At 35.6% G+C, this 26,058-nt stretch overlaps 1 protein-coding gene across 1 annotated transcript; it reads left to right on the forward strand.

Annotated features, from left to right (window-relative positions):
• Positions 1-187: 187 nt before the first annotated feature.
• LOC144439054 (uncharacterized) lies at positions 188-26,058 on the forward strand. The gene is made up of 2 exons (XM_078128303.1): positions 188-699; positions 25,535-26,058. The coding sequence occupies exons 1-2, from the start codon at positions 207-209 to the stop codon at positions 26,056-26,058; spliced, it is 1,017 nt and encodes a 338-aa protein (XP_077984429.1). The 5' UTR covers positions 188-206.

Raw genomic sequence — 26,058 nt, forward strand, 5'->3', positions numbered from 1 at the left:
TAAGTGTTAAGTTTTTTTTTTAGCTGCAGGGCGATCACACGGTTGTTATTTATTGCTTACGACCCACTGGAACCCGTTTGTTGGTTAAGTCTGATTGTTTTTTGTTTACTCGTAAATGTTTGTGTACTTCGAACGACAGGTGACGATGCATGGTGGAAGCCTCGCGCCTGGTCACGTGACACACTTGTTGAATTTAAGTGCTGACAATGATTGATCGAGATAGTTTGTCTCTATTTTATAGCGGTAATATTGGGCTAAATTACATGGATATTTCCAACATGGACAATTCCAACCCGTTTTACACATCCACGATGTATCCTAAAGACCAATATGTGCCTCCTCCGGTAACCGCAGGCTATAATACGGGCTTACCAGCATGCGTGTATGCGGCAAAGCCACAGGTTCAACACTCCTATAGTGGTCAAACCATGGCCGTAGTAGAACAGCATCAACGTATGGAACACACACTTAACGTTAACGAAGCTCGCCAACTTCCTCAGCAGTTACACCAAGTACAGCAAGTAACGGTCTCGGCAGCTCCGCCGAACAGCTCCCTACCGACCATGACACACCCGCAACAGGTAGTACACAGCGGTAACCAGATGACAGGCATCGACACAGCGCGTAATCAGAATTTACCCTTCCCGTGGATGAAAACAACGAAGTCACATGCTCACATGTGGAAAGCCCAGTGGCCCGGTAAGTCAGATCTTCCCTTCAGTGTGGAGTGAACATTGCAATGAGTAGAAATCCCAATAACATCTGTCCCAAACAACAAATCACACAGGAGTAACGAAATGGAGAACTGCATTGTTATGATATACCGGTAAATTTACTATTAGGTGTTCCATAATGAGATCGAGTTAGATAAATCCCCGCTCATTTGTCCACGGAAATGGTTTTATCGAAGGCTCATTAATGTATTGCTGAAACCGGTGATGGGGATATTAGCGGGTAGGTTCAGTGACTACGGAACATTTTAATGACAACCCAAGCATCTGTAATATGTTTGGTCATCTGTATTTTCAAAACTACCCCATTATAATTCACGTTAGATACCAACAGAGCAAGCATAGCTCGTGCACGGTACTACCAGGTCTCTCACTCTTTGTACCCGTCTGAATCAGGGGCTAAAATACAGTGAAACAAATATCAAACCCAGGGCAAGGTAGTCTTAAAAAGTGGTGGGAAAATAAACTGTGTAAAATGAAGCGTTTAGGCCAGAGTAAGTTTCATATTTAGCAAATGAAATATACGGGTAAAAAATCCATCACCCTGTTCTCACTTTAAAACATCTTCATTAAAAATAAAACAGTTTTGTCTCCTAAAATAATACCTGAATGTCTAAAAAAAAAGGGGGGGGAAGAAAAGACTGCCTTTTCATCCAAGTGCTATTCATAAAATACCCATTTAGTATTTCTGTCTATACTTTGCAGTGTTTCAGAAACACACACAAGAAGAGAAAAATGTATTTTAAAAAAAGTTCTAACATGTCTGAAAAAACAACAACCATACAATGTGAACAATCAGAACAAGCAGAAAAATAAAAAAAAACTCAAAAATGTGTAATGTGTACTGGTCATCGAATCAACATGTCCACTACTCATTAAAAAAAAGTCAATATGTATTGTTTCATGAAGGTTTTAGGTGGTTGGTTTTTTTTAGAAAATAATCGACTAGTAAATTGAATACAGTACGACAAAGGCCTCAAAATACTGTATGTTTTGGGTCTGACATCAGTAATGTAACGGTAATGACTCGTGTCTCTATAAGCTACTAGCTCACTTTTGAATTCATCAAAATTCTCCTCTCGACTGGCACAGTCCTAGTCCATAGTAGCACATCGTAACAACATTAAACTTTGCTATGGTCATTTTGTCTCTAAACAAAACTTGGCACGCCAACGACTCATTAACAAACTTGGTGAGTAAGAACAAACTGTTCCTTAGACCGAGTCAAATTTCCAAAGTGTGACATTTACTATCCATTTTTTATTATGTCAACTAGGAAAGGTATTTAGTGTGGAGTAATGGCATTATGATGACTTTAACTATTATTTTTATGTAAGCATTGGACACAGGAGGGGTATATAGCTCTTAACCTAACCAATAAATGCGGAGAATAAAAGAAATTTATAATTGGCTAATGGGTTTAATACACTTAATCATTTGAAAATAGTGGCTTACCCGTACTCAGCACGCCACACGGTCTCTGCGGAATCATTCAATGTTACCCAGTTTACGTTGTTGGAAACTTTTCAAACGAGACGAGAAAAGTCAAGGACAGAGAAAATGGGTTGGATTTTTATTAATTAATGAAGTATCCTAAACCGGATGTTGGAGTCAAGTATGTAGCATAATTGTAAAACAGGAGTTTTGTCGACGTTTCACGCAGACTGTAATACAACGCTTGACTCACTTTTTAAAATACTTTTTATGCGATTTAGACTGGTTTGAAATTTCGAATTACACTCGTTAAATCTGTTTGGTGTTTAGCATGAATATTTTACTTTGTTATGGACTTCCAATCACATCTACGTTGATAACAGGTGGTTTCCTTCTTACACCAAATGTTGTATTTTTTTTTTTACCTCAGACCAAACGTTTTACTCTAGTAGAAGTCTGAGTTACTACCAACTTTCCAAGAGTATTATCCTGTCTCATCAAACGACAACCAATGTTGTTGTTTTTTTTTTAAAAACCGAATGATGACTGAAGAAAACCTTTCTTTGTTCAGACGGTTATATAATGAGTTATCTGTGTCCAGTATTTGACGACAAGGTGAGAAATACATGACAATGTATATTCTTCTGACAAACAACTGCCATTATTACAAGCCGGAAAAAAAGTATCTACAAAGCAAATAAAATACATCTGTATGGCTAGAACAAATGAAAATGCGAAAGATAACATAGAAGGCAGGTAATGACTAGACTAGAATATAACATACTACTGCTGAAAGACCTACTATCAGATTAGTGTCATTTTTGGCTTGGTGTGAACATGGAAGTAGAACCCCATGGTGTGAACACCATGACCGAATACAGCTAGTCTACTTTAATGACGTCATCAGAGAACATTTTAACAGTATTGAATTTCAAACTTGAGAAAAAAATTGAGGAAAGTCTGTTTAAGAATTTAACTTAAATAAGTTTGATATTTATGAATTTCAAGTATGCGTTTCTGGTTTGACGAAGGAAGAAATGTTTACAGAGATATGGAGACTTATCTCCCATAATTGGATTGTTAAGATGTGTTAACTATTCGTGGATGCGTCGCCAAAAGAAATCACCAACGAGATCAGTTTAATTTATGTAAATGTACATGTTTACTGTTTATTTCTTGTTTGCCCTTCCCTTCATCTTTCTGTCAACTTTGTCATCAGCTCTAGTGATGCATAAATGGGGACAATCTCACAACTCCAACTCTTGTCTGACTTGAAAGTGACTGAATCAACAAATTCATAAAATTATCCCACATCTAAACATCTCAACATACTCAGTTCAAGTGTACATACACACAACAATATTGGAGTTGACGGTCGTGTTTGATATCATTTCAAAAAACCTGATTTAAAAAAAAATGTAATTTCAGACATCAAATCTCACAAGGAAAATTATGACATCAATGAAACTTGAGAATAAATGAATATTTTGAATATTTGAAAAAATCACAATTCTTCAGCTTGCTATAACTACTAAGTTTAAGATATTCTTATTGACTTTTATCACATGGGGTGAAACATTTGCTTTATCGGGTTTTTATTTCGTAAAGCGGATGTGACTGGCGCTTATCGAATACTACCTTATCAAATGTTTTACATTTTCAAAACTTAATGCACCAGTGTTCATCTTGTAACTCTTCCCCCTCCCCTCCTCCCCTCAATATTGTATTTTGTGTCTAGAGTTTAGCTATATAGCAGGAGATGTGTTGTGGGAATATGTATGCTGGGTTTGATTTAGAGAATTCTTGCTAGTTTACAGCTGGCCCAACTATAAGTAATGACAGAGGTGATCTATTGATGTCTTAACAAACTGATGAGCGTGACACCCGAGGTATTTATGGCCCTCTGTCAGTCAGAAACGAGAAAGGGTGACGAATCCCGTTCCAAGGACAGGGTAACACAGAGATATGGTAGTTTATTCTGTAAGATATGCTTGTTTTTCTAACTGATGAACTTTACATTAGAATTTAAACCTAGTAGAATTTTAGAGGGGGGCATATTATAGAACGCCTAGAAACCGATGACTGTTTCAACGTTTTATGCTTAACCCACGATTTTAATTGTGGCAAAGTTCAAGGAACATTAAGGCAATATGTAATTAGAATGTCGTTGTTTTCGTTAAAATTTCAATATCGCATTTCTACGCGATTGGGGATTGCACCACGGTGAAAGGAGGACAGTCGGCAAGATCAAATAAATAGGTCTCAATAACACATCTAATCAAGACAGATTCGGAGGGGGGGCGGCGAAAGGCTTGATTTAATTGAATATGCATTAACTCTGTGGCGGAAAATTGGGAGTGTGTTTGTTTGTTGGGAGCCGCTCTTCTATGACTTTTGTATCTTTGTTTTGCTAGCAGTTAGCTTGTTTAAACACACATGAACCATTATTTAAAATAATATGTCGTAAATAAGTCTCGTAATCCAATTGAAATGTGCTAAGTGTACAGGTACTTATGCAAATGTAGTTTGTTGCTCATAATATACTGCCAGTACCGACAAACGTCCAATTTACAGTAACAGTAAAAAAACAACACCATGGTGTTAGTTTACTGGTGTTAGGATACTATGTTGTGTGTAACAACCGGGTACTAAATGTGCGAGACACTTTATTGGGAAACTATTTCCTTCATGTCTCTGGAAAATCGCGCAGGTTGGAAGCGGTAGGTTTGAATGACATATATTATGATACAGAAGACTGCGAGTTGTCCGCCAACCACAATGGTCTTTAGAATACCATGGGTATTACCAATAGAATGTATCTTATCTAAAGGGGCGACATGGTCCTTATGGCGGCCAGTTTACTGTAATCTTACAGCCCTTGATGAATCCCCTACCATGTACCTGTGAAATAGTAAGTCGCTTTTTTTAAAAGTTAATTCAAACATTGACTTTCATAATCAGAGAAAAGGGTCGTGTTTTTGGGTGTTTTTTGTTTTCTTTTTAAAAAAGAAATCCACCATTGGGACCGACTCTATAGTACAACTGCGATGACGTATCCATAAATAACACCGCATTGTCTAGATATAAAGACAAAAAAGTCTTTGAAATATAGCGCCCTATGCATAAATTTGCGAGTGAGGTGAGAAAGTGTAGCGGGCGTGTTTAGTTCAATAGGATTTTCCTCCCGTGGGAAAAGTAGCAAGACATAGAACAACGCTACAACATGTTTCCGTGGAAGGAATACGGTGACCGTTAACACACGATACAATGCACGTAGCGGCTATACACGCTTGTATTAGTGGACTTACTGAGTAGTGATAACATGTAATTATTACCATAAAACTTTAATTAAACATCACCCAACGCCTGCGCTGAAAACAGGTTCGCGTTTCATTGCGCAACAATCACCGTGAATGAACTTCAGATTTATTGTATCTCAGCCATATTGAAGACAGATATTCGTGCTGTACACCTTAAAGGGACATAGGCAAGATCTGGCATTTTCTTTCAATCTTTGATATTTTTGTTTGCTATGGAGAATTACACATTTTGTACGTATTGAAACTTGCTTCATCATCACTAGTCACAGCGAGATCTGTGTCATAGCAGGTAGTCAAACTTAATAAATAAATCGATGAGGTACTTTTTTCGATGAACCCAAAAAGTGCCACTGACATCCATTGTAGGTAAAAATGCAAATGTGTAAATTCGTCCATGCATGCTGTTCGGTTACTTTGTGCTCTTCAGAGGGTAAACTCAACCACAGATATGACACAAGATTAATTTTATGTAAGTATTTAAAATTAAGGTAGAAAATGTTGTCTGAAGTTGGCCCATATCCCTCTAATCAGACCGATTAAAACAGATACAGATTGTACAACAACTTGTGGGTCACCGTGATTATACAACACATGTCTATGAAACTTTAATGACCAAACGACAATGTCAGTCTCAGTTACGTGGAAAGCAGGTACTAGTGTCTCTGTTCGAATTTCACTCCGTTGGTGTCACCTTGAAACTACCGTCGAGTTGCTTTCGGTTGTACACCCGAATGTTGTTAGTTTGCGAATAATGAATTGATAGTACACAGTCATGTAGTACACACTGTTCAAAACAAGTATACACATTACTACAGCAAGTTACACATACTTTCCACAGTGTTGGAAGTATGATTATATTTCAACTTAAATACTATTCTCTGTGGTTGTAAAAAATAAATAAAATGACTGATATAAGTTCCCAATCTCTTCGATTTGAGAAATTTTACTCTGCGAAACCGAAATACCATTATATTTAGTAGTCTATATCTCTATATACTATCAAGATTGTATAAACATGTCTATTTATGGCCTATAGTATTTATCACCATTTTATCCTACTCAGTTGTATCTATACTATCAGGCCTCGTTTGTCATAATAATATTTTCTTTTCAAAAGTAATAACATTCCTCCTTTCCGAGATTCCTGACAGGAATTGAAAGAAACCTCTTTTTTTTCTTCAGTCCCCATCTTATTCTGAATTGTTTCCCGAATTAAAACACGTCATTTTAACAAGATTGTACAACGCACCAATTTTCAATTGTTTGGAATTGTAAGCACAGTAATCATGTACTCGACAATTTTTGGTGTCACAGTGGCTATCACACGTTATAAGGAAAAAATCTAACGGTTGTATGTGCTGAATCTAGTATGCCATTTATGGTTAAATCAAAAATATAAAAGCGTCTGTAACATTTGACTAAAGGTAATTTGTTAACATCAAAGCTACATCCATTCGTGATACCAAATTTGCACTATTTTCTTCAAAATATACACATTTTGTTTCTTATCCAACTTTGACAAGTTGCTGTGTAATCCGGAGTCATATTTCTAGTACGAACAATATACACCTTACCAATCTATGAACCCATTTTGTTGATGTTTTTATGGCTACGATAATTTACACCGTATACTATATAGTATTTGTTCACGGAATATGGTACAGTTGTCGAGTTTCCCGCTGATTCAAGTCATCTGGGATCAGCTCCATTGTAAACTCTGACAAGTTGATTTGTTCATAGTAGAGTTTAAAGGCATCGCAATCAAGGGGCTATGCTTATGTACTGATTTGGGGTTGACACCCGTCTAAACGTATGCACAGTGATCAGGTTGATTCTTGGAGTGAATACTCGGACAATGACATTTTGATGGTGTTTGAGTGAATTGTTCGGGCGTGTAAGGAAGCCTTTTTTCCATGTGGGTGATCATATCACTCCTAAATAAATAAGTTTTCAAATTTATTACGCCATTTAAACATTTATCACCGACAATGTGCCGTGTTTGCCTATATTAAATGATCGCCCCTGTCTCATACTAGTTTTACCAAGTATTCTAAATTAATAAACCCAAATGATGCTTCGATTTTCTTGAATATCGTAAAATATGGCGGTCTTTTTTTGTGAGATATGTTTGGAGTAAAACTATCATTGAGGTGAATCGGCGGTGCTTCAAACATTCTATTTTAGGATAGTTCGTCTAAATTTAGTAGCGGACGTCATGGCACTGTTATAAGCCGTATCTTTTTCATGTCATTCTGCGGTTTTGATTTGCCGCAAATCTACCGGTGCGAGACATCGGGAACATGATGATATCTATGAGGAGGGGAGGGGGAGAAAGAGAAAAAGGAAGAGACGTAGAAGGACGGGGAGAGACAGACAGACAGACAGACAGACAGACAGACAGACAGACAGACAGACAGACAGACAGACAGACAGACAGACAAAGATAAACAGAAAACGAGAGAGAGAGAGAGAGAGAGAGAGAGAGAGAGAGAGAGAGAGAGAGAGGAGGTAAACAGCGAGAGATGAGGTGAGGGGAGTCAGACAAGGAGTCAAATGTACAGAGAACGACATACATACATACATACATACATACATACATACATGTACATACATACATACATACATACATACATACATACATACATACATACATACATACAATGTACATACATACATACATACATACATACATACATACATACATACATACTTACATACATACATACATACATACATACATACATACATACATATAGAAAGGGATAGATAAAATCGTGAGATAAAATCGTGTGAATATGATACAGAAAAAACGACAGACATAGTATTACAGTGTGGGTGAGGGAGGTCTGTTGAAGACCATGCACATTAATTGAGATACATGTACGAATATTTCCAGTCCAAGTTCGGCACATGGTTATGTTTTCACGAGCCTTTCACTAGCACCGTGTTGAGTGATATTGGTTGAAACACTGCGAGCTCTCAATAAAAGTTGAAAACTTAAAAAAGCGTTCAATTTGACGTGTCCTACTGATGTCTGAACGTTATAGTCATAATACCTTTGGATATGGTATGAGAATACAGACTCTGTATTCCTACGACGTTCGGGGAAACAATGACAGATTTGTGGAGCTTATTCAAAGTTTAGTTACCCTTGCCGTGTAGAATATAAAAGTTTCTTTGCCTTTTTTCAATTGTACTTGTCAGTCAAGTTGATCTGGTAAATGTGCAATTTCAGCACTGACTGTTGATGATAACTTTAAATATGTGGGTTTTTTTTACTAAACGTCAGCAATTGCCACCAAACAGGACAAACGGGCAGTCGAATTACGATGCAAGAAATGGTTTCTATGAATTACAATTATAGGCAGGCCGTAGAGGGACAAGAAAACAAACTGCAAAATACGACGTGTATATTGTCTTCAGCAAAAAAAATTAAACTTTATTGTGATTTGAGGTTAGGCTTTTCTGTGTTAGGATGAGTATAAACACTCTTTTTCAGAAACATGATCAGATCAGTTGATTTTGATGATTTGAACTTTCACAAGGAAAGCAGGGTGGCGTATGTTCATACAGTACCGAATACCTTTCGCCTGATGACCTATCACCCATCGAATATGCTATGCCCCTCCCTGGATTATTTGAAAGTGTCAATCAAGATATATACTCCAACACAGTAGACTTTTTGCCCGCCTATAACTAACATTTTTTTTAATAGAAACTAAAGTAAATGTGAAAAAACGACATGGTAAAATCTCCCTTAGTTCACGGTGGAAAGAAAAACAAAAATTAGACTCGAACAGGTTTTCTGTAACTACTTCATCATGCATCGTACTCAAATATGCATGAATTTTAGCCTCGAAAATTAACAGAATTTTCTCTGAGGGAGAATATCAAAATCATTGTATATTTCTAAGTACATATTTAACAGTGTACAGCATCTAACTCCCTTGTTTCTCCTCTCCCCACCAACAAACAAACAATATTAACCAAACTGCTGTTGGCCCTCTGTCAAGAAACTCGCAAGCATACCGTTGGTATGTTGTTCCCCCGGACAATTTTAATGTTTTCTTGCTTCTACAGTTGGCAAATTTACTGCATTTTGACGCCCCTCTTAGGTATCAAATGTCGTCAGACTTTGCTTATATGTTCCCGCCAATTAACAGTTCAATGTCATGAGTTACAGTCGTACATGGATGTCAAAAGCTGTATAAACCATAAAATCTTGATTTTCGCTCGATATACTTCGTTCTGTCGTGGCCTACGAATCAAAATCGTGTATTTCAATGATGGAATTATAATTTTATATCACATCACATCACATCACTATGTGTTACTTGTGACCAGAACATGTATGGCGAAAATCTGTTTGACGGGGTAAATTATATAATCGTAGTATATCTGCACGCTTGAACCTTCAACCGTGTCTGTCAAACCAAACGTTTCTCAAGACGGAAACTCCAGGAAAGACGTTTAGATACATAAATTTTGGACCAACTAGGACCAACTTTGCGTCCAACTTAAGATGTTTAAATTTGAAGAGTTTAACAGAGTTACTGACGGCAAGAGATTGTCCTGAAAGAAATCAGAAATTTGTTATTAAAGCGTGGTAAAAACATCAACATAAACTAAGTCACAATACTTATCAAAGAATTAAGGCTACAATATCTTCAGAATTTAAGATCATTTTACATGAATTATGTGTTCGGCTGCAAAAAGTGCATTATTTCCCCCCAACAACCAGTAACGTTGATAGGGATTCGTACACGACCGCTATGCCAAATCTCCATGATGTTTTGATGTCACTGCGCACTTCTGATTTTATGGAGTTATTTCAAGAGCATTCTACTCAATTGCCTTATTGCATACTTTCCACTCACGGCCCAAAGATAAACAATAAATACAATAATCATATATCACTGTAAAAAGTGCAATAATTCAGTACTGCGCTTTGCTATTGGTAAATATCACATGGTCAGGCGCTAGTCACATGGGTATATTTGTTGCCTTGTACAAAGAGACAGAATTTGAAAATTTTAGAGAATCAAAGATATCGAAAAAAAAAACGATAAAGAGAAAGTAACAATCTCATGTAATATCATTTGGCAGATATTCACTACAAATATGGGTATCAATTGTCCAACTAACTGATAGAGAATCGAGAATTTGTGAAATAATATATTCCAAATGGAACACTCTCAAATAAACTGTATGGTCTGTATACACGTATTTTCAAACAATTAAGTTCCATTTTCTTACTTATAAATTGCCAAATGGAATTCATTTGTGAATTTTTCATAATCGTTTGTTACGTCACATGTAAAATAAGTCAATTCTAATTCTGTCTCAAAAGTGAATAATTCTTGCAGTTTTGGTTGCATTGTTTTAGATTAAAGATTCGGTTATGCTTCATACTTCTGCCCATAAAGTACAATACGTGGTCAAACCAGGGGCTATTATTCTTTACGAAAAGAGGACGTAAAAATTGAGAAGCATAACTATTAGTAACTACAGTTTGTATCAAGACTGAAGAATCAATATTCCAAAGCACACATGTACGTTGACGAACCAGCTTTCCGTCAAAAAACATTTGGACATTCTTTTTTTCATTTTAACTATCTTGAACTTCTCAACATAATGTTTGGACCAAGTGACAGAACAACTTCTTTATTGATTCTCACCAAAGTAATGTCTCTCTAAAAGTGACCATGGACATAAATGTTTTTATTGTGGAGTCATAATGGATGAATGGTTAGAGTGGCCGGCTTGGAAATTTGCGCAGGTTGCAAGTTCGGTCCTCATCGCTGCCGTTTGTTTCTGCGTGGCTAAATTCATTGGGCAAGATTTGAACCACGACTGTGCCTCAGTCCAGCTGTATAATTGGGGACCTGGTAGGATAAAGTTTGTAATGTGAATGCTTTAATCCTATGCACTTATAAAGACTGCAATGGGTTGTATGCTCCCCCTAGGGAGTTGAGGAAGTATAAAAGGCCGTTGTGCCGCTATAGATCCATGCCAGGGGTAATAATTGTAAAGCGCTTTGAGCACAAAGTGTGACAGCGCTATATAAAAACTAACATTATTATTGTTTATTATGTGCAAAATATAGTCTGCAAGAAATTTTTTGTCGTAAGTGGTGGTTGAATTGAACTGTAAATTCATAAATTGCAGCACTTGGACAAAAATATGAGTTGATGTAAGAATCTGTCGGTAAATATTCTGGATGACGAATTCAACAGGTATACTGCTGAGTTACGTTCTTGGTCATCTGATCGTATCAAAGGAAAAAACTAAAATACCTTTGATGTAATTTAGTGGACACACAGACACAACAATTATAATTAGACAATAAAGTAATAACAATATATACGCAGCAGTAGGAAACACAACTTAACAGACAGAAAAAGTATATACATGAAGACATCATGACAGATTTTTTTCAAAATGTCGTGTCGGACTTTTTGCTCACTTTACTAATTCGTCTGTTGGCGCCATGACACAAATGAACTACAACAAAACAATATCAATATCGGTAGGTCGTCTGCATTAGATCGAAGAAGGTGCTTTTCAGTACTTCTATCTTTAGACGTACGTTCAGTGTTGTCACGCCATAGACAGTGGATGGAGGGTCCGCCACTGTCTATGGTTGTACACAGGTGTGTTGATGTACATATTACATGTACTTAGATGGTGCCATTTGGATGACGGCGGACAGTCAGAGAAAAATAACCAAACCTTTCAATACTAGAGATTCAAGTTCTGGCACGCACAATCGATTTTGTCAAAAAAAACCACCAATATGAGACCGAATTTTTAATACAAGTGTAAATTGAAACCAGCGGTGATCACTTGACTACTGACCACCAGACGTTAATATTATTCATCAAATCATTTCTGTCTGGATTTTTTGGCGGGTGGACTTTTGTGATTCTGTCCTATCGTCTGCTTAAATGATACAATCTCACATAATGTGTGTTTTCGAGATGCTCATTTCAGATCTTATGAGTGTACAGAGACGTTGTAATCCTTCTAATAATTAAGATGGCGGTTGATAACACTAAATACTACAACTACCCAGTAAGATTTTGGTGTCATCAAGTGTTTCATTACATAACGGTTAATCTCAAATGCAGCTAAAATACACCCCTAATATTTGAGTGTAATTACAAGTGCATGGGCAGCAATAACCATGATTATACACCTTCCATCTGTCCTGGAAGAATACACAGTGCAAATTGAATAGATAAGTTTTAAAGGAAAGAAACTAGCAGAGAATTGTGCTTGGTTCTAAGAGATGAACAACAAGGAAAGGTTGGTACTGCCCGAGGACCATCGATATGACAGTCATCTCCTGAATACGATTGCAGATAGCAGGTTGACATGAATTATTCACACGCTGTAAGCGACCTGCTATATATAACCCAGTCAGCGAATACATGTATATACCAACACGCTATACAAGTGGTGTCTCAGGTGTAATAATCTTAATTTCTAAAATTGAATTTTAAAAAGTGAAGCATTTCTCTGAAATTAAATTGCAGCTAAAACCTGGCGTAGACGTCATAGGCAATCTTCTTTTACCTCGCAGACTACGTTAGATTACATCAGCATCGTCAGAGTTGATATTGTGTCTCTGTGGCTTGTACACGGTGGTACGTACTGATGGGTTGAGCACCACATGGCGTGGCCGATATATTGGTTTAGATTTTGCGCAAAAATTGTCACATTCACACCTTCATAAATATTTCACCTACAGATATACAACATCCGGCACCATATTCTTAACAAGTTGTCTCTCGTCAGATCGGACACAGTCAGTCAATTTTCTCCCCATATTTGTGGCCGACTAACAAACAATCCAATGTCCAGGATATGTAGACATTGTAATATCCAATGTTCAGCGTGTCCTAAATTGTTAGATATTTCACAGATTAGCTCATGTATTTTTTTTACAATGAACACGTGTAAATAGAAATTTAGAATTCATAATTTAAGGAACTTTTGAAGCCATCAGAAATATCAAAAATCAATATTTTGGGAAATTCGACGTACATATACGGTAATCCAAACTATGTATATTCATAACGCGGTAGCTTGCAATTTGTCAATTTACCTAGGACTTGTTTGGTGATATCTTTACAAGTTAAAAGGGTAATGTATCATTTGTTAAAAACGTAAGCACCAAGTGTATAACATACGTTGATGGGTTTACTCTCGCTCCTTGGTGAGACACACTGCTGAACATTTCATTCTTGTTCCTGAAATATATATATAAACTCTCTTAACTGGCTTTTTGGTGCATGTTTTCCTGTACTGGTTTATCTAAAAATAAGACAATATTCAAACAGACTCTGGCGATGTTAAAAAAAACATTCAAAACAAAACAAAAACAAAAACAGGAAAAAAGAATAATTGTTAATCTACTCAGCATTCAGATGTAGAATTAATAACATATACATCACTAGTGACGTTTGCCATGTTTCGGACTCACCACCGTTTTGTTTCTATCGATATAAAAAAAAATATATACATAACTATTGAAATTATAAACTAAGGATTTACTTTATACAGTTTCATCTGTGAATGTAAGGGTTTGTGCACACACGACAAATGGCGCCCACTTGTGTAATATTCAGAAATACGTGCGGGCGGGACAACCCACATCATAATGTTGGGGGGAATGGGAATGGTTAAATTCTTGGTTGGTTATACGTGTTGGTTACAAAGAGTGAAAAGTGTACTTTGCTTGATCTGTGGATAGCGGTATCTTTCGTTAAAATTAGAATTGAATGATCACAAGGGTACTGCTACTGTTGTAATCAGTTGAAAGCTAATATACACAGGTGACTTTTCTGAACAATAAGCTTATACTCGAGACATGATTTTGATTCTAAATAGTTCAAAATGACGAAACGAACTTATTTATTCTTTCGCCAGAAGCAAGTGCCATTAATTAATCGAATACTTGCTCCCAAAACAAATTCTTTGAGAATTGCTGCTTCCGATAGCTCAAAATAGTTACCCGGTAATGTTCACGAAATGAAAATCTTTCCTTCTATTAGCAAATGAATTCATTAAAAGCCTGTTGTATTTTAAATGAGGTAAGAGAGGTGCAAATTTATATAAACACTCGTGTTAAATTTGCATACGAAATTGTGTACGAGCACCGCATGAGTATCTTGTCCCTGTTTCTGATATACCACAAGGTTATATTCATCTAACTCAAGGACGATTAGCAGTGGTAGATTCTTTGTGCTAATTAGTAACAGACAGTATCGTATCGTTTCAATGTCGACTTGCCGACAAAACCGACGCATTCCCGCGTCACCTGGAAAACGCTGTGATCGAACCGCCATGCTGAAGAGCAATGCATTAACATCGTTTAGCAAAACATAAACACACACACAGAGTGAAGTTAGGAGATATTTGTCGGGTAGATAGATACAGCAAATTAAAAGAACTAGAGATGTGTACAACACTAGTGGTGGTCTTAAATACAAGGACGCGGCGTTTTGGTTTATAAAACTCGACATTACCTAGTAACAACCTTGGGAGTTTTACGATCCCAGGTTCAAGGAGACATGGCAAGGGATGAGCGCACGTAGAAACAAAGGCATTGGCCTGATGACAATATTTAGGTATATATTAAATAGGCACGTTGTGTCGATAATTCAAAATGTGGAAGATGCTGTCTTAACAACGAAGTAAGCAACTCCAATGTTGCTTCCAAATTGTGAACGAAAGCTTCCATATATATATATATATATATATATGTGTGTGTGTGTATGTGTGTGTGTGTGTGTGTGTTTTATTATGTCACAATACAATTTATATCATAATTATATTTTAGGGTCTAGAGTAATGTCATTTTCTACCTCTGAATTCTACTTTTGCCATGTATAACCCCACAAACAGTTTGAACTTAAATACGGTAGTGCTAATAACTGTAAAAACAAAAACAAAACAAAAACATGTCCCATCACTTCTCTTTGTCGTCGATACTTTGATTATGATAAAGCCGTAACTAATTTATTTCTTCCCCTAGTTTGTTAAATCTGACCTAATTACTATTTATTACGTCATATATGTATGCTCCAAATTACCATATACGGATACATCTTATATGTGAATGTTGGCAAGAATGATCGACTGTTTTCACACGTAACGTGTGACCTTAAATCCGGGTCAGGGTGGTTAGACCACGTCGTGACACTGTATTGACAACATTTGAATTTTTGACTTCAAACCTTTATACATTGAACGATGACATTTACGTTGTCAAAGTGAACAACCCCTGCACGCATGTGTTTGTTGTGTCGCCTGTCGGTCGAGATAATTCTCAGGTACTTTAAATTAATTGAAGCATGACAGGAACAACCCAGTCAATCGCAACAGGTTTATTAACGACCAGCGACAACAGTTTTAATGAAGAAACGACACATTGTTAAAAACTGCACGTTGCATCGAAAGACGTAGCCTATATTCGCCAGACGGTAGTCAAGATGCGGAATGTCTTCATTGACGAAAACCGAACGTTCTGGACAGGGTGTGAGAGTCGGATTATAAATCAGTGCCAGTTCCAGGTGTCACATACACCACAGTAGAGCGAGGGCAGAAAAGTATTCGTCAATGTGCATGATATCCTGTATTCCACTGAGTTACATTTATATAAAGGTTTACTATAACCACAATAATGTATCCATGGTTACTCAGTCATGATGTGCCAATATTTGTACCCGGTTGATCATAACACGTGTGTGTAGTGCTACCCATACATTTCTCGAATCCACATGGTGTATTGCTCCTAAAACAACTTTGGTAAGTTCAGAAAGAAAAGAAATGAAATATTTGCTATCATTAGTTTTACTATTGTTGCCTCTACCTCCACCCCACCCCCACCCCACCTCAGATTCTATAGGTTTTTGCGACGAAGACTCAGTGTGTTGTTTACATTGACAATGGACAGTAAGTCATTTTTCACAAATGATCCTTCAACAAATGGAACGTGTGTCTCTTCTATGAAACATTGAATCTCCTAGGAACTAAATGTATGCTACAGCTTAGTAAATACATCTATATATGTAAACAATATTTTTTAAGTATTAGTTTCAAAACATTGATATGGCTTGCACTAAGTTCATCACAAGATATATACTATATTAGTAAAATCAAGAAGTGACTATTTTGTCTAATGTGTGGCATAGTGGGCAAACCTTGCAAAATTTGGCAATTTTTATAATCTGATATAAATCATGAGATATATTTCCGTAAAAAAGACACAAAACTGTGTTGTTGTTGTTGTTGTTGCTGTTGTTGTTGTTGTTGTTGTTGTTGTTATGATTACGTTTGCCTTGAACGATTTGGTCGGGCGACATAATTCCTTATATGCCAAGATTGAAATGTATATTGTTTTATGGCAAAATTCCCTGTTATTTGGGTTGTGTTCTTTTTTCCAGTCAGTTTTGTAACCTGTGTAACATTTTTTGTTCGCCATTTCTTTACCTGTATTTTCATAGCAGTATTTTTTTATTTCAATTATTTTATTGTTGTTAGAACTGTGATAAAGATAATAGGTGCACTTTTTTTACTTCGGTAAAGTTTAAATAAAATACATCATTTGTCACCAGCAACTTGCTCCAATAGTAATATTTAACCACTGTTTTGTCTTCAAGGCCTTGTTTCATCTGTATTCGATGCCACTGTATAGTAGTTGATCTAACTCCAGTTCTTTTAATAAACTCAAAAATAAAGACATGAAATGTTTGTAAATTTATGATTTATGAACAAAATCAATGCACATTTCATTATATATGTACCTATATATATACATATATACATACACACACACACACACACACACACACAGATATATATATATATATATATATATATATATATATATATATATATATATATATATATATATGTATATATATATGTGTGTGTGTGTGTGTGTGTGTGTATAAATTGGAACTTCGTAGAACTATACCGTTACTGATGATCGCAACTGCGTGAAACACTGTGCAACGGCTCCTGAGTGTGTATCTTACTTGATACTGTGTCATATATATATATATATATATATATATATATATATATATATATATATATATATATATATATATATATATATATATATATATATTGTTGTTGTTAATGTTACATATATATGACAATAAAGACAGATACTAGACATTAAGGGGGTATAACCGCTAAATGGTTCTCGATGAGATACCGAATAAACGGTATTGTGAATGATTTTAATTTTCTTACATATTACTCTATATACCTGTACATATTTTTCTTCGAAACAAAATGTTCGTGTCTGAACGATTGTGATAGCTGAGAATTGAAACATTTGTGTCTTTTCTACTAAAATCGCTAAACATTGATGTCATGTTCAAGAGATAAATTGTGTATCATTATACGGCATAACATTTCGCGGAGGAATAATATGTGAAATAAGCGTAACTTTCGATTCAGGAATGGGTTGAAATTTGTAACATCTTTACCAAAATTGAAACTTAAAATAATAACTTTATACTGGATAGTCCTTCAAGTATATAAACGTTTGTCCAAAGAAGTCCAGTGAGGGCCATCCCTCGTGGATTCAATATTGATGCAGGAGGAAACCGGAGTTCCCGGGGAAAACCTGCGTTGTTCGGTAGAGTCAAGCAGAATGATACGCTTCTTACTTCAGAATGGCAAATTTCATCAAACCCATACCTGGGCTAGAACCCCGACCGCAAGTGGTTTACTCACTCGGCCACGTGCACCGACTTGGAACATCGTTATGACATTATTTCCTGTGATGATTTATAAACTTCATGATTAATATGATTTTACGAGATCTTAAATCGTCTCTGACTGATTTACAACCACCGTGCCATCTTCAACGTTTGTACACGTAAACTACTGTCATTACGATGCATTTACTAGTTTTATGGAATAACGTTCAGCACACCTTTTTAATTCAAGAAGGAATCCACACTTTTTACACTGAAAACGCATATGTTATATGTCGAGTATTGTATTATCGTTCGTAAAAAATGCTTCTTTCAAGGTGTTTCGTTACCCATGTAAAATTAGCGATGAAGGGGCATAACGTTGAAATTCTGTTCACCTGGACGTAGAACGTATTTGGGAGGACGGTCGTCTTCGATTCTAGATACTCAAAGAAATCTAACTATTCATTGATGTTGGGAGCGACTGGTGATTTTTATTTATCATGAAATTGTGTATTTGTCCGCGTGCTGGTTATAAGAATTTCAAATCATAATTTTAGACTACATAATATCAAGATCAGATATGATTATTCGTGAATTTTCCTTTATGTTTTTAGAAGTTTGGTATTTGGTATTTTCCAATCGCATAAGAATAATTTCGATGGCAATAATGAGTGACTTGATTATGATCTCGTGCGTATTAAATAGATTCGACGTAAGTTTTCTCATATTTCGTGATGTTGTTTCAATTTACGGTCTTCTACGCGATTTGAGAATTCTCCTGCTGGACTTTCTTCACGAGTTGGCGAACTTGATTCCCGTATGATTATCCAACCGATATTGATTGATAAACATTCACAGTAATGGATTATCAGAGAAATGATTTTTTAAGAGTCCTTTAGCAAAAATATGTTAACAAAATTTTCTGGTAGCCACTGTTTTCGTTAACAGATCAGAGGAATGAAAACATGTGGTTTATTTACGTCAGACAGCACGATTTTTCTTGTTGCACGTATAGTCAGTGTCTGCCCACGAGTAATAATCAGTGCCGGTGCTTCTTTGTGAGACGAAAAAAAACGAATTTTGAATTCATATACTTCTAACTCAACCAATAAAAATGGTCGATACTTTTGAATTTTGGTTGCTTCGTGGTCGATCTTGCATGAAATTCGCTCTCGTATCTTTTATAGCGTGATGTGAATAGTAAGATTTTGTTGATGAAAGTCAATGAGATCATATATATATATATATGCACACATTTGCATGTATCGGTCCTCTTTCTTCCCACCATTATAAATTCATTTCAATACCATAAAACAGAGCAAAAAATAGACTAAATAAATCATAGTACATTAGTCAAATACAATATATGAAATTCTAAGATATTGCCCCATGAATTATTATCAATATCAAAATATTTATATTGAGTTCCTGATGTCGTTTTCTTCCATCGCCACCGACTTTGTTTTTCTATGATTATATACACGTTTCTAATACAAACCAATTATCAAATTTTACGTCACATTGGTGCGAAAATAAATCAGAAAATGAATTAGAAAATTTCTTATTTCGGATAAATTCATGACACTTTGCTTCGACTATTCTATGAGTCCGAGAAACTTAAATGCTTTCTGATCTGTTTTGACTTTTTATTTTCTTAGCAAATGTGATAAATATTTTAAATCATAATCTGTGGTTGTACCATTCAAAACTTACACTTTACCAGTGAAAATACTGCAAAAATAATTGTTATCCAAAATTTTTAAAATGTTGCATTTTTATCAACAAAATATAAAAAAAGTGTAATAAAATAAAACCCCAAAATAGATCAGGTGTTCTTAGTAAAATACTGTTGTATGGCAGGGCATCTCCATTATAATTTGAATTTGTTGTTGATATTTACATTTCTTCATATTTGTTCTTTTCATCTTGTTTCACCATTAATAATCCCTCAGGATATGTTATGTGTACTAAATAAATAAATTACTTCTTTGATACTTTGTTAAAATGCCCATGGAAATAACAACAACACTTCAAATATAGTCCTTTTCTTTTGGATCCTCTCTGTAAGAAAAGTATAACGTATCAAAAAAAAGAATAAACCTTCGATGTGTGCAGTTGAAAGTTTTAACAATTTGGAACAAACCTTTACTTTCATACACTCGTTTACAAACACAGATGAATTTTCATTTGAAATGCAACAATTATCACAGGCGAGTCTTTCAAATCAGATGGTATTCCTAAATTTCACAACGAAAACAAAATTTAAAGTATATACATCAAAGTTACTACCAAACCAGAAAGACTGTGTAGTTTCAATTAGGCGGCAGAATGTTATTCTACATCTCCCAACGTTTTTTGTTACGAATTACACAAACAAAATACAGGTACTGATAGCGCGTGACAAGTGAAATGTTACATTTTATCACACTGTTACAGTTTTATGTTCGAATTTTCCTCGCTTCCTTCCACAGTGATGTTGATTTGTGGTCACAGTGAGATAAAATGTATCATTTTGTATGCTTTCGCGCTATCAGTTTCTGCTTTTTGTTTTATGTAATGTGTAACAAAAAAACGGTCTTTGAGATGTAAAAAAACCCCATCGTACTGCCTAATTGAAACTCTATAGTCACTCTGGTTTGGTAGTAACAGAAGAGGTGGCTGCACAGTTTAGCTTAATACAAGCATTAACTATGGGAAATAGTTTCTCGTTGATTGGAGCTGAGCAAGCAGTGTACATAATGAACTCTTTTTTTTTTTTTTTAAGTTTTGTACTGTAAAAATTACCGGGTAAGAGTTATGTGCTCGTTTAGGCAATCTGTAGTTTCCAAACAGAGAGATACATGTAAATCTCTGACGGGAACATGCGGGTTGAAAACAGTCTCTGCAGGTTCCTGTAGATGAATTTACATCATTCTCTTTGCTTATTTGATTTCAATATTATACCTCTAAAATACTACGTTATGTGGAATATAGGATATGAAAATATACTTACCTACCAGTCACTTCAACTTCGAATCCTTAGAAAAAGCTTCGGATAATCTGTAGATGAAAAACTATAACAAGCAAGTTATAATGTGTATTTAGACTGTGAATTGAATAAAGGGAAATTCAATTTGACTTTGTGTTATATGACTAAAATATCAAATAGCATAGTTTGTTCATTTTTCATTTTAGTGAAGTACTTTTTGAGTTGGATGTCTGACTCTTGCTTGTCGTGTGTAAAATATGTGTTATTGCTAAATAAGTGGCGTTTTTAGATTGTGGATTAAACAAAATGAAATTCAATATGACTTTGTGTGATATGAGTACAATGTTAAACAAAATACAAGCCACAATAACTGAATTGGTTTTTTTCGTTTTGCATTTTAATGAGGACTTTTTTGGGTAGAATGGCCGACTCTTGCTTTTCGTGTGTAAGTTATGTGTTATTGCTAAAAAAAATAAGTGGTGTTTTGTATACATCCAATGCATTCAAACATGTACATTATCTGTTGCGAAAATAAGTCATGGTTGGTTCCTAAAAATCGACATTATAAATACACATGATGATAGTTTCGGGACGTTTATATTAGCGCTAATTCATCACTGTGTTGGCAGAATTGATGAGCTATCTCAAAACAGTCAGCGGACCGCTGTTTTGTACAATATATAACTATTGTATGTAAACATTAAAGTAGAGCTTCCTCAAACTGGAATAGATTGTAATAACAGCCACCCGACACTTTAGAGACACAGTGTTTGCAACGTTTTGCAGAATCTCAAAATTAAAACGGTTGATCGTGAAAATGGTGATTGTTGTTAACATTTCCAATCATTAATTTTTGTGGAATAGTGCAATATTCGATCTTTTGAAATACGATTTAACAATCATATCGTGTCATTTTTGGGGGGAAATATTAAATTTAAAATTGTAGTTGAGAATACGTAGTATAAGAATGAACTGGCAGATGAATATGATACTTTTCCCGTGGGGGAATATCGGGGACGCGGTAAACACGTTTTAAATGGTATTCTATAGTATTCAAATAGAGTACAATAAATATACTTTCAATTTCACCAAGGATTTCTCTAATCCCCTCTCTCTATCGCACGTTCATGAACGAAATTATAAATTCTGATTTGACTGGATTTAAATCGAAAAACGATAAAGTGAATAAATCCATAAGCACTTGTACTAAATTTACTCTTGAGTCAAACATTGAGATTTGCGAAAAAGTCGTGCACAGAAAAACGGGGATTTGTTTATACAATGTTGGCGAGGGAAATGGTATCCAGCCACGATTTACAAATATGTTCTGAGTGAATCTCGGATATCATTTTGTGGTTAGCTTTAAAGATATTTTTGTTACAAAGATGGAAGACTGTCAAGTCAATTATCATCTCGTTTATCGTATATACAATTCCATCGTCGGATCGACGGTGTTTAAAATGCCGCAACATGTGGTAGTCATCATGATTATAGAAAAATAACCTCCCATTGCATAGCATTGGTAATCATGACAACTTAGATTTGTTGAGACGAATTTCAGGAGAGGAATGACTATCAACAATCAATTTAGTTTTTATTCGATCATTTAATCAAAAAGTTTTAATCCTTTCTGTAACAACATCTTTCCCGCCAAAAGTAGACGAACGAATTTTGTTTGGTTTTTTTTCTAATTTTTTGCACATTTGCACTTCATTTTTAAGCGAAATCTTGAATTATAGTCAATACAAATCGGTGGTGTGAAAAAGTTGTTTTAAAATTAAAGTCGTCAAATTTTCCTGAAATTACAGCAATTTGTCTTTGTGGTAGATGATTGTTTTATAGGGATATCTGCCAGCCCATCCTTCGAGTCTTGCTGCAAAGGGATTTAATGCAAATGTTTACAAACAGATTATTCAATATTAATTGTGATTTTAGTGGTGAGTGTTTCAGATTCGGCGCTGTGTCACATACATGTAACTCTTTGTACCAATTATAAAATCAGCCCTTCGTGTCGATGAAAATGTTGATTATTTCCATGTCCGGATTACAGCCGTTTTGCTCGCCACACAAATGCACTTCATCTGCGTCGATAGCAATAAATTGGATGACACCTAAACTAAGTCAACTTTTTTGAATAGTGTTGAATTCATGGCATGATGATTTTGGTATGATTTTGACAATGGTGTCGTTGCGTATGGTAAAAATCGTGTGCCGATACCGGTCGTTCAAGATTTCAAGATGGCTATAACTTTACTCTTTTTTAAACGACCTGCATTCCGTTCAGCATTGAGAAGTCATTTTGCTCTTTTGCTTACAAGCATTTTTTTTAAAACAACTACTTCGACCAAGCGATGCTTACATCCTATAATTACACCACAGTTCTCGTTTTCATGTTTAATTCATATCAAGTCAATACCTGATTTTCGAATTTTTAAACACGATTTTCGTTTAAAATACATTCACGGAATTTAAAATAGAACGACTGTGTGAACACTTTTTATCTCCTATTTGTCAGCAACAGGTTAACAATGATGGCTTTGTGACATATGACAAAAAAGTAATGTATAGAATTTAGCACTTTCCACGCAACTATTTGGTGATTTGTTTTCAAGCGGCCACAACAGCTGGACCGCCATATTTGTGACATGATTGTACATTATAACGTTGTAATGTAAAACAGCAGTTGTACTAAAACGTTTGAATGCTATGTTTAGTCTTGTGGTGTTTGCTGCAATTAGACTTTTTCAGAATCATATTCTTGATATTGTTTATCATAGTACTCCATTCCGCCGTACATTTTTTTTTATTTCTTGGAGTGATTTATCGAATACATGATTTTATACACCAGTTGAACGAGTTGTCATAAAGATGTGCAACATTATACTTTTAGATTTTCAACAGCGATGTCTCTCGTTCGTTGAATATGATTCACGGTTATCATGTGAGGATGTTCTTTTTCTATCTTATTTTGCATCCAATGAAGACAACAACCTTCACCACATATACGTTTAATTTCTCTATGAATTTAGCGCTGAACTATGGAATTGTTAGACCGAATAAAAAAAATAGTGTGTTTCCAACACCTCTACCGACCCTCGTTTAAGCCACCGACCCTTAAAAAAATTTACATGCAAAAAGGTGAAAATTATGATAATTGATTTCTTTTTCCATGTAGATTTTCTCACCAAAGTATTTCTAGTCACTTGTTTTAAAATCACATTGCAGAGAGAAACGATGTTTTTTCAGCCTATAAAATCACAGTCTGTATATTGTGTTTGTCTACTTCTGAATCACATAATTGTCTTCATTTACTTCTTTTACACCTCATCAACTGTTAGGGAAGTATTGTGACCAACAAGTATCTTGTCTTTGGGACGAAGTGATTAAAAAAATAAAAATGTAAAATAAAATAAAATCCCGACCTACCTACCCTATTTTCTGAAATCATGTTATCGAAAACAAAACGTTTATTTTTTACTTTTGCCCGAGTCAAAGGAACGTATTTGCTATCTCTATCATCTATGAACATGGCATCTTAAGTCTGGTTAAAGATGTATTTGTACAATCGTATTAGACATATTTAATTATCGCTTGTTGCATATATTGTTACTTTATCATAAAGGGTAACCTTGTAATGTGCCTGAATCGGCAGTGCATAAATTGGACGCTGTTTTTGTTAAATTTTACCCTGGTGAGATTTTCTGAAAATACAACCGTGTACAACCATCTTGTCACGTAATATGCTTTCCCCAACATCTGACGAATTCGATGGATCTTTATATATAAAAAAATAAAATACGGAAAATGAATTTCTGAAACGCGTGTTGAACTAAACTGGTTTTGGTCACAATCGAGGGATGTTGAATACTTTATAATAAATTTAGCTTTGCGACTGCAAATGTACCAAGACACGTTGTTTCTAGTCTTGCATTGGGAGACTTAACAAATATATTTATTGCAATTTTAGCTCGCGCGGCATGATTTCTGTAATCTCCGTTCCCAACCAAAATGCGCGACCTAGCTTTTTGCCCAGTGATCATTTCAAAATGTATAGGGTTTGGAGTATATTTAGGATTTCGTATTCCCCTACAGGTGTATATATACAATGCAGTGTCTGCTTTTTCGGGTGTTTCCGACAACTGACAATTTTAGTGACAGCTTTCGAAGAACACGCATACGTATTCACACCAAGTCTTTGACACGTTTTAAAACATATTTCTATGGATTCGTTGTACCAAATCAATTGTTTGAATAATCCACAACTTTTTTTTTCATACGCCATCGCTTCCCTCTGTGATTTCAACTGAGCGATTGTTCTCTTAGCTTTCATTTTTTTGTTTTCGCTTGTTTTTTCAGGTGCTTCATTCAGTGATCTCGATGAAAACAAACGAACAAGAACTGCCTATACACGAAGTCAGCTTCTGGAATTGGAGAAGGAGTTCCATTTCAATAAATACATCTCTAGACCGCGGAGGATCGAGTTGGCGGCCATGTTGAATCTGACTGAACGGCACATCAAAATATGGTTCCAGAACAGGAGGATGAAATATAAGAAAGAAGAAGCCAAGAGAAAACCACGAGGTTCATCCGACTCTGAACCGACCGACGACACTGCTACATCAGCTTCAAAATCACCTACCCCGTCTCCCCAAGAAGCTACAATAGTAAACACAACAGCAGTTTCCGTGGCAACTACAATTACATCTCCTCCTCTGACACCAACTTCGCCAACAGCGCCAACAACGTTGACTTCAAGCCTTGCCGCACCAACCCAAAGCCACGCAATTAACATGAGCACATCAGCGGCAAATAAGAACACTCTACACCAGTTAAGCGGCGTTGCAACTCTCGGTACTATTATGTCCTCTAACAGATATTAA

This window comes from Glandiceps talaboti, chromosome 8, assembly GCF_964340395.1.
Source record: "Glandiceps talaboti chromosome 8, keGlaTala1.1, whole genome shotgun sequence".
Classification (NCBI taxonomy): Eukaryota; Metazoa; Hemichordata; class Enteropneusta; family Spengelidae; genus Glandiceps; species Glandiceps talaboti.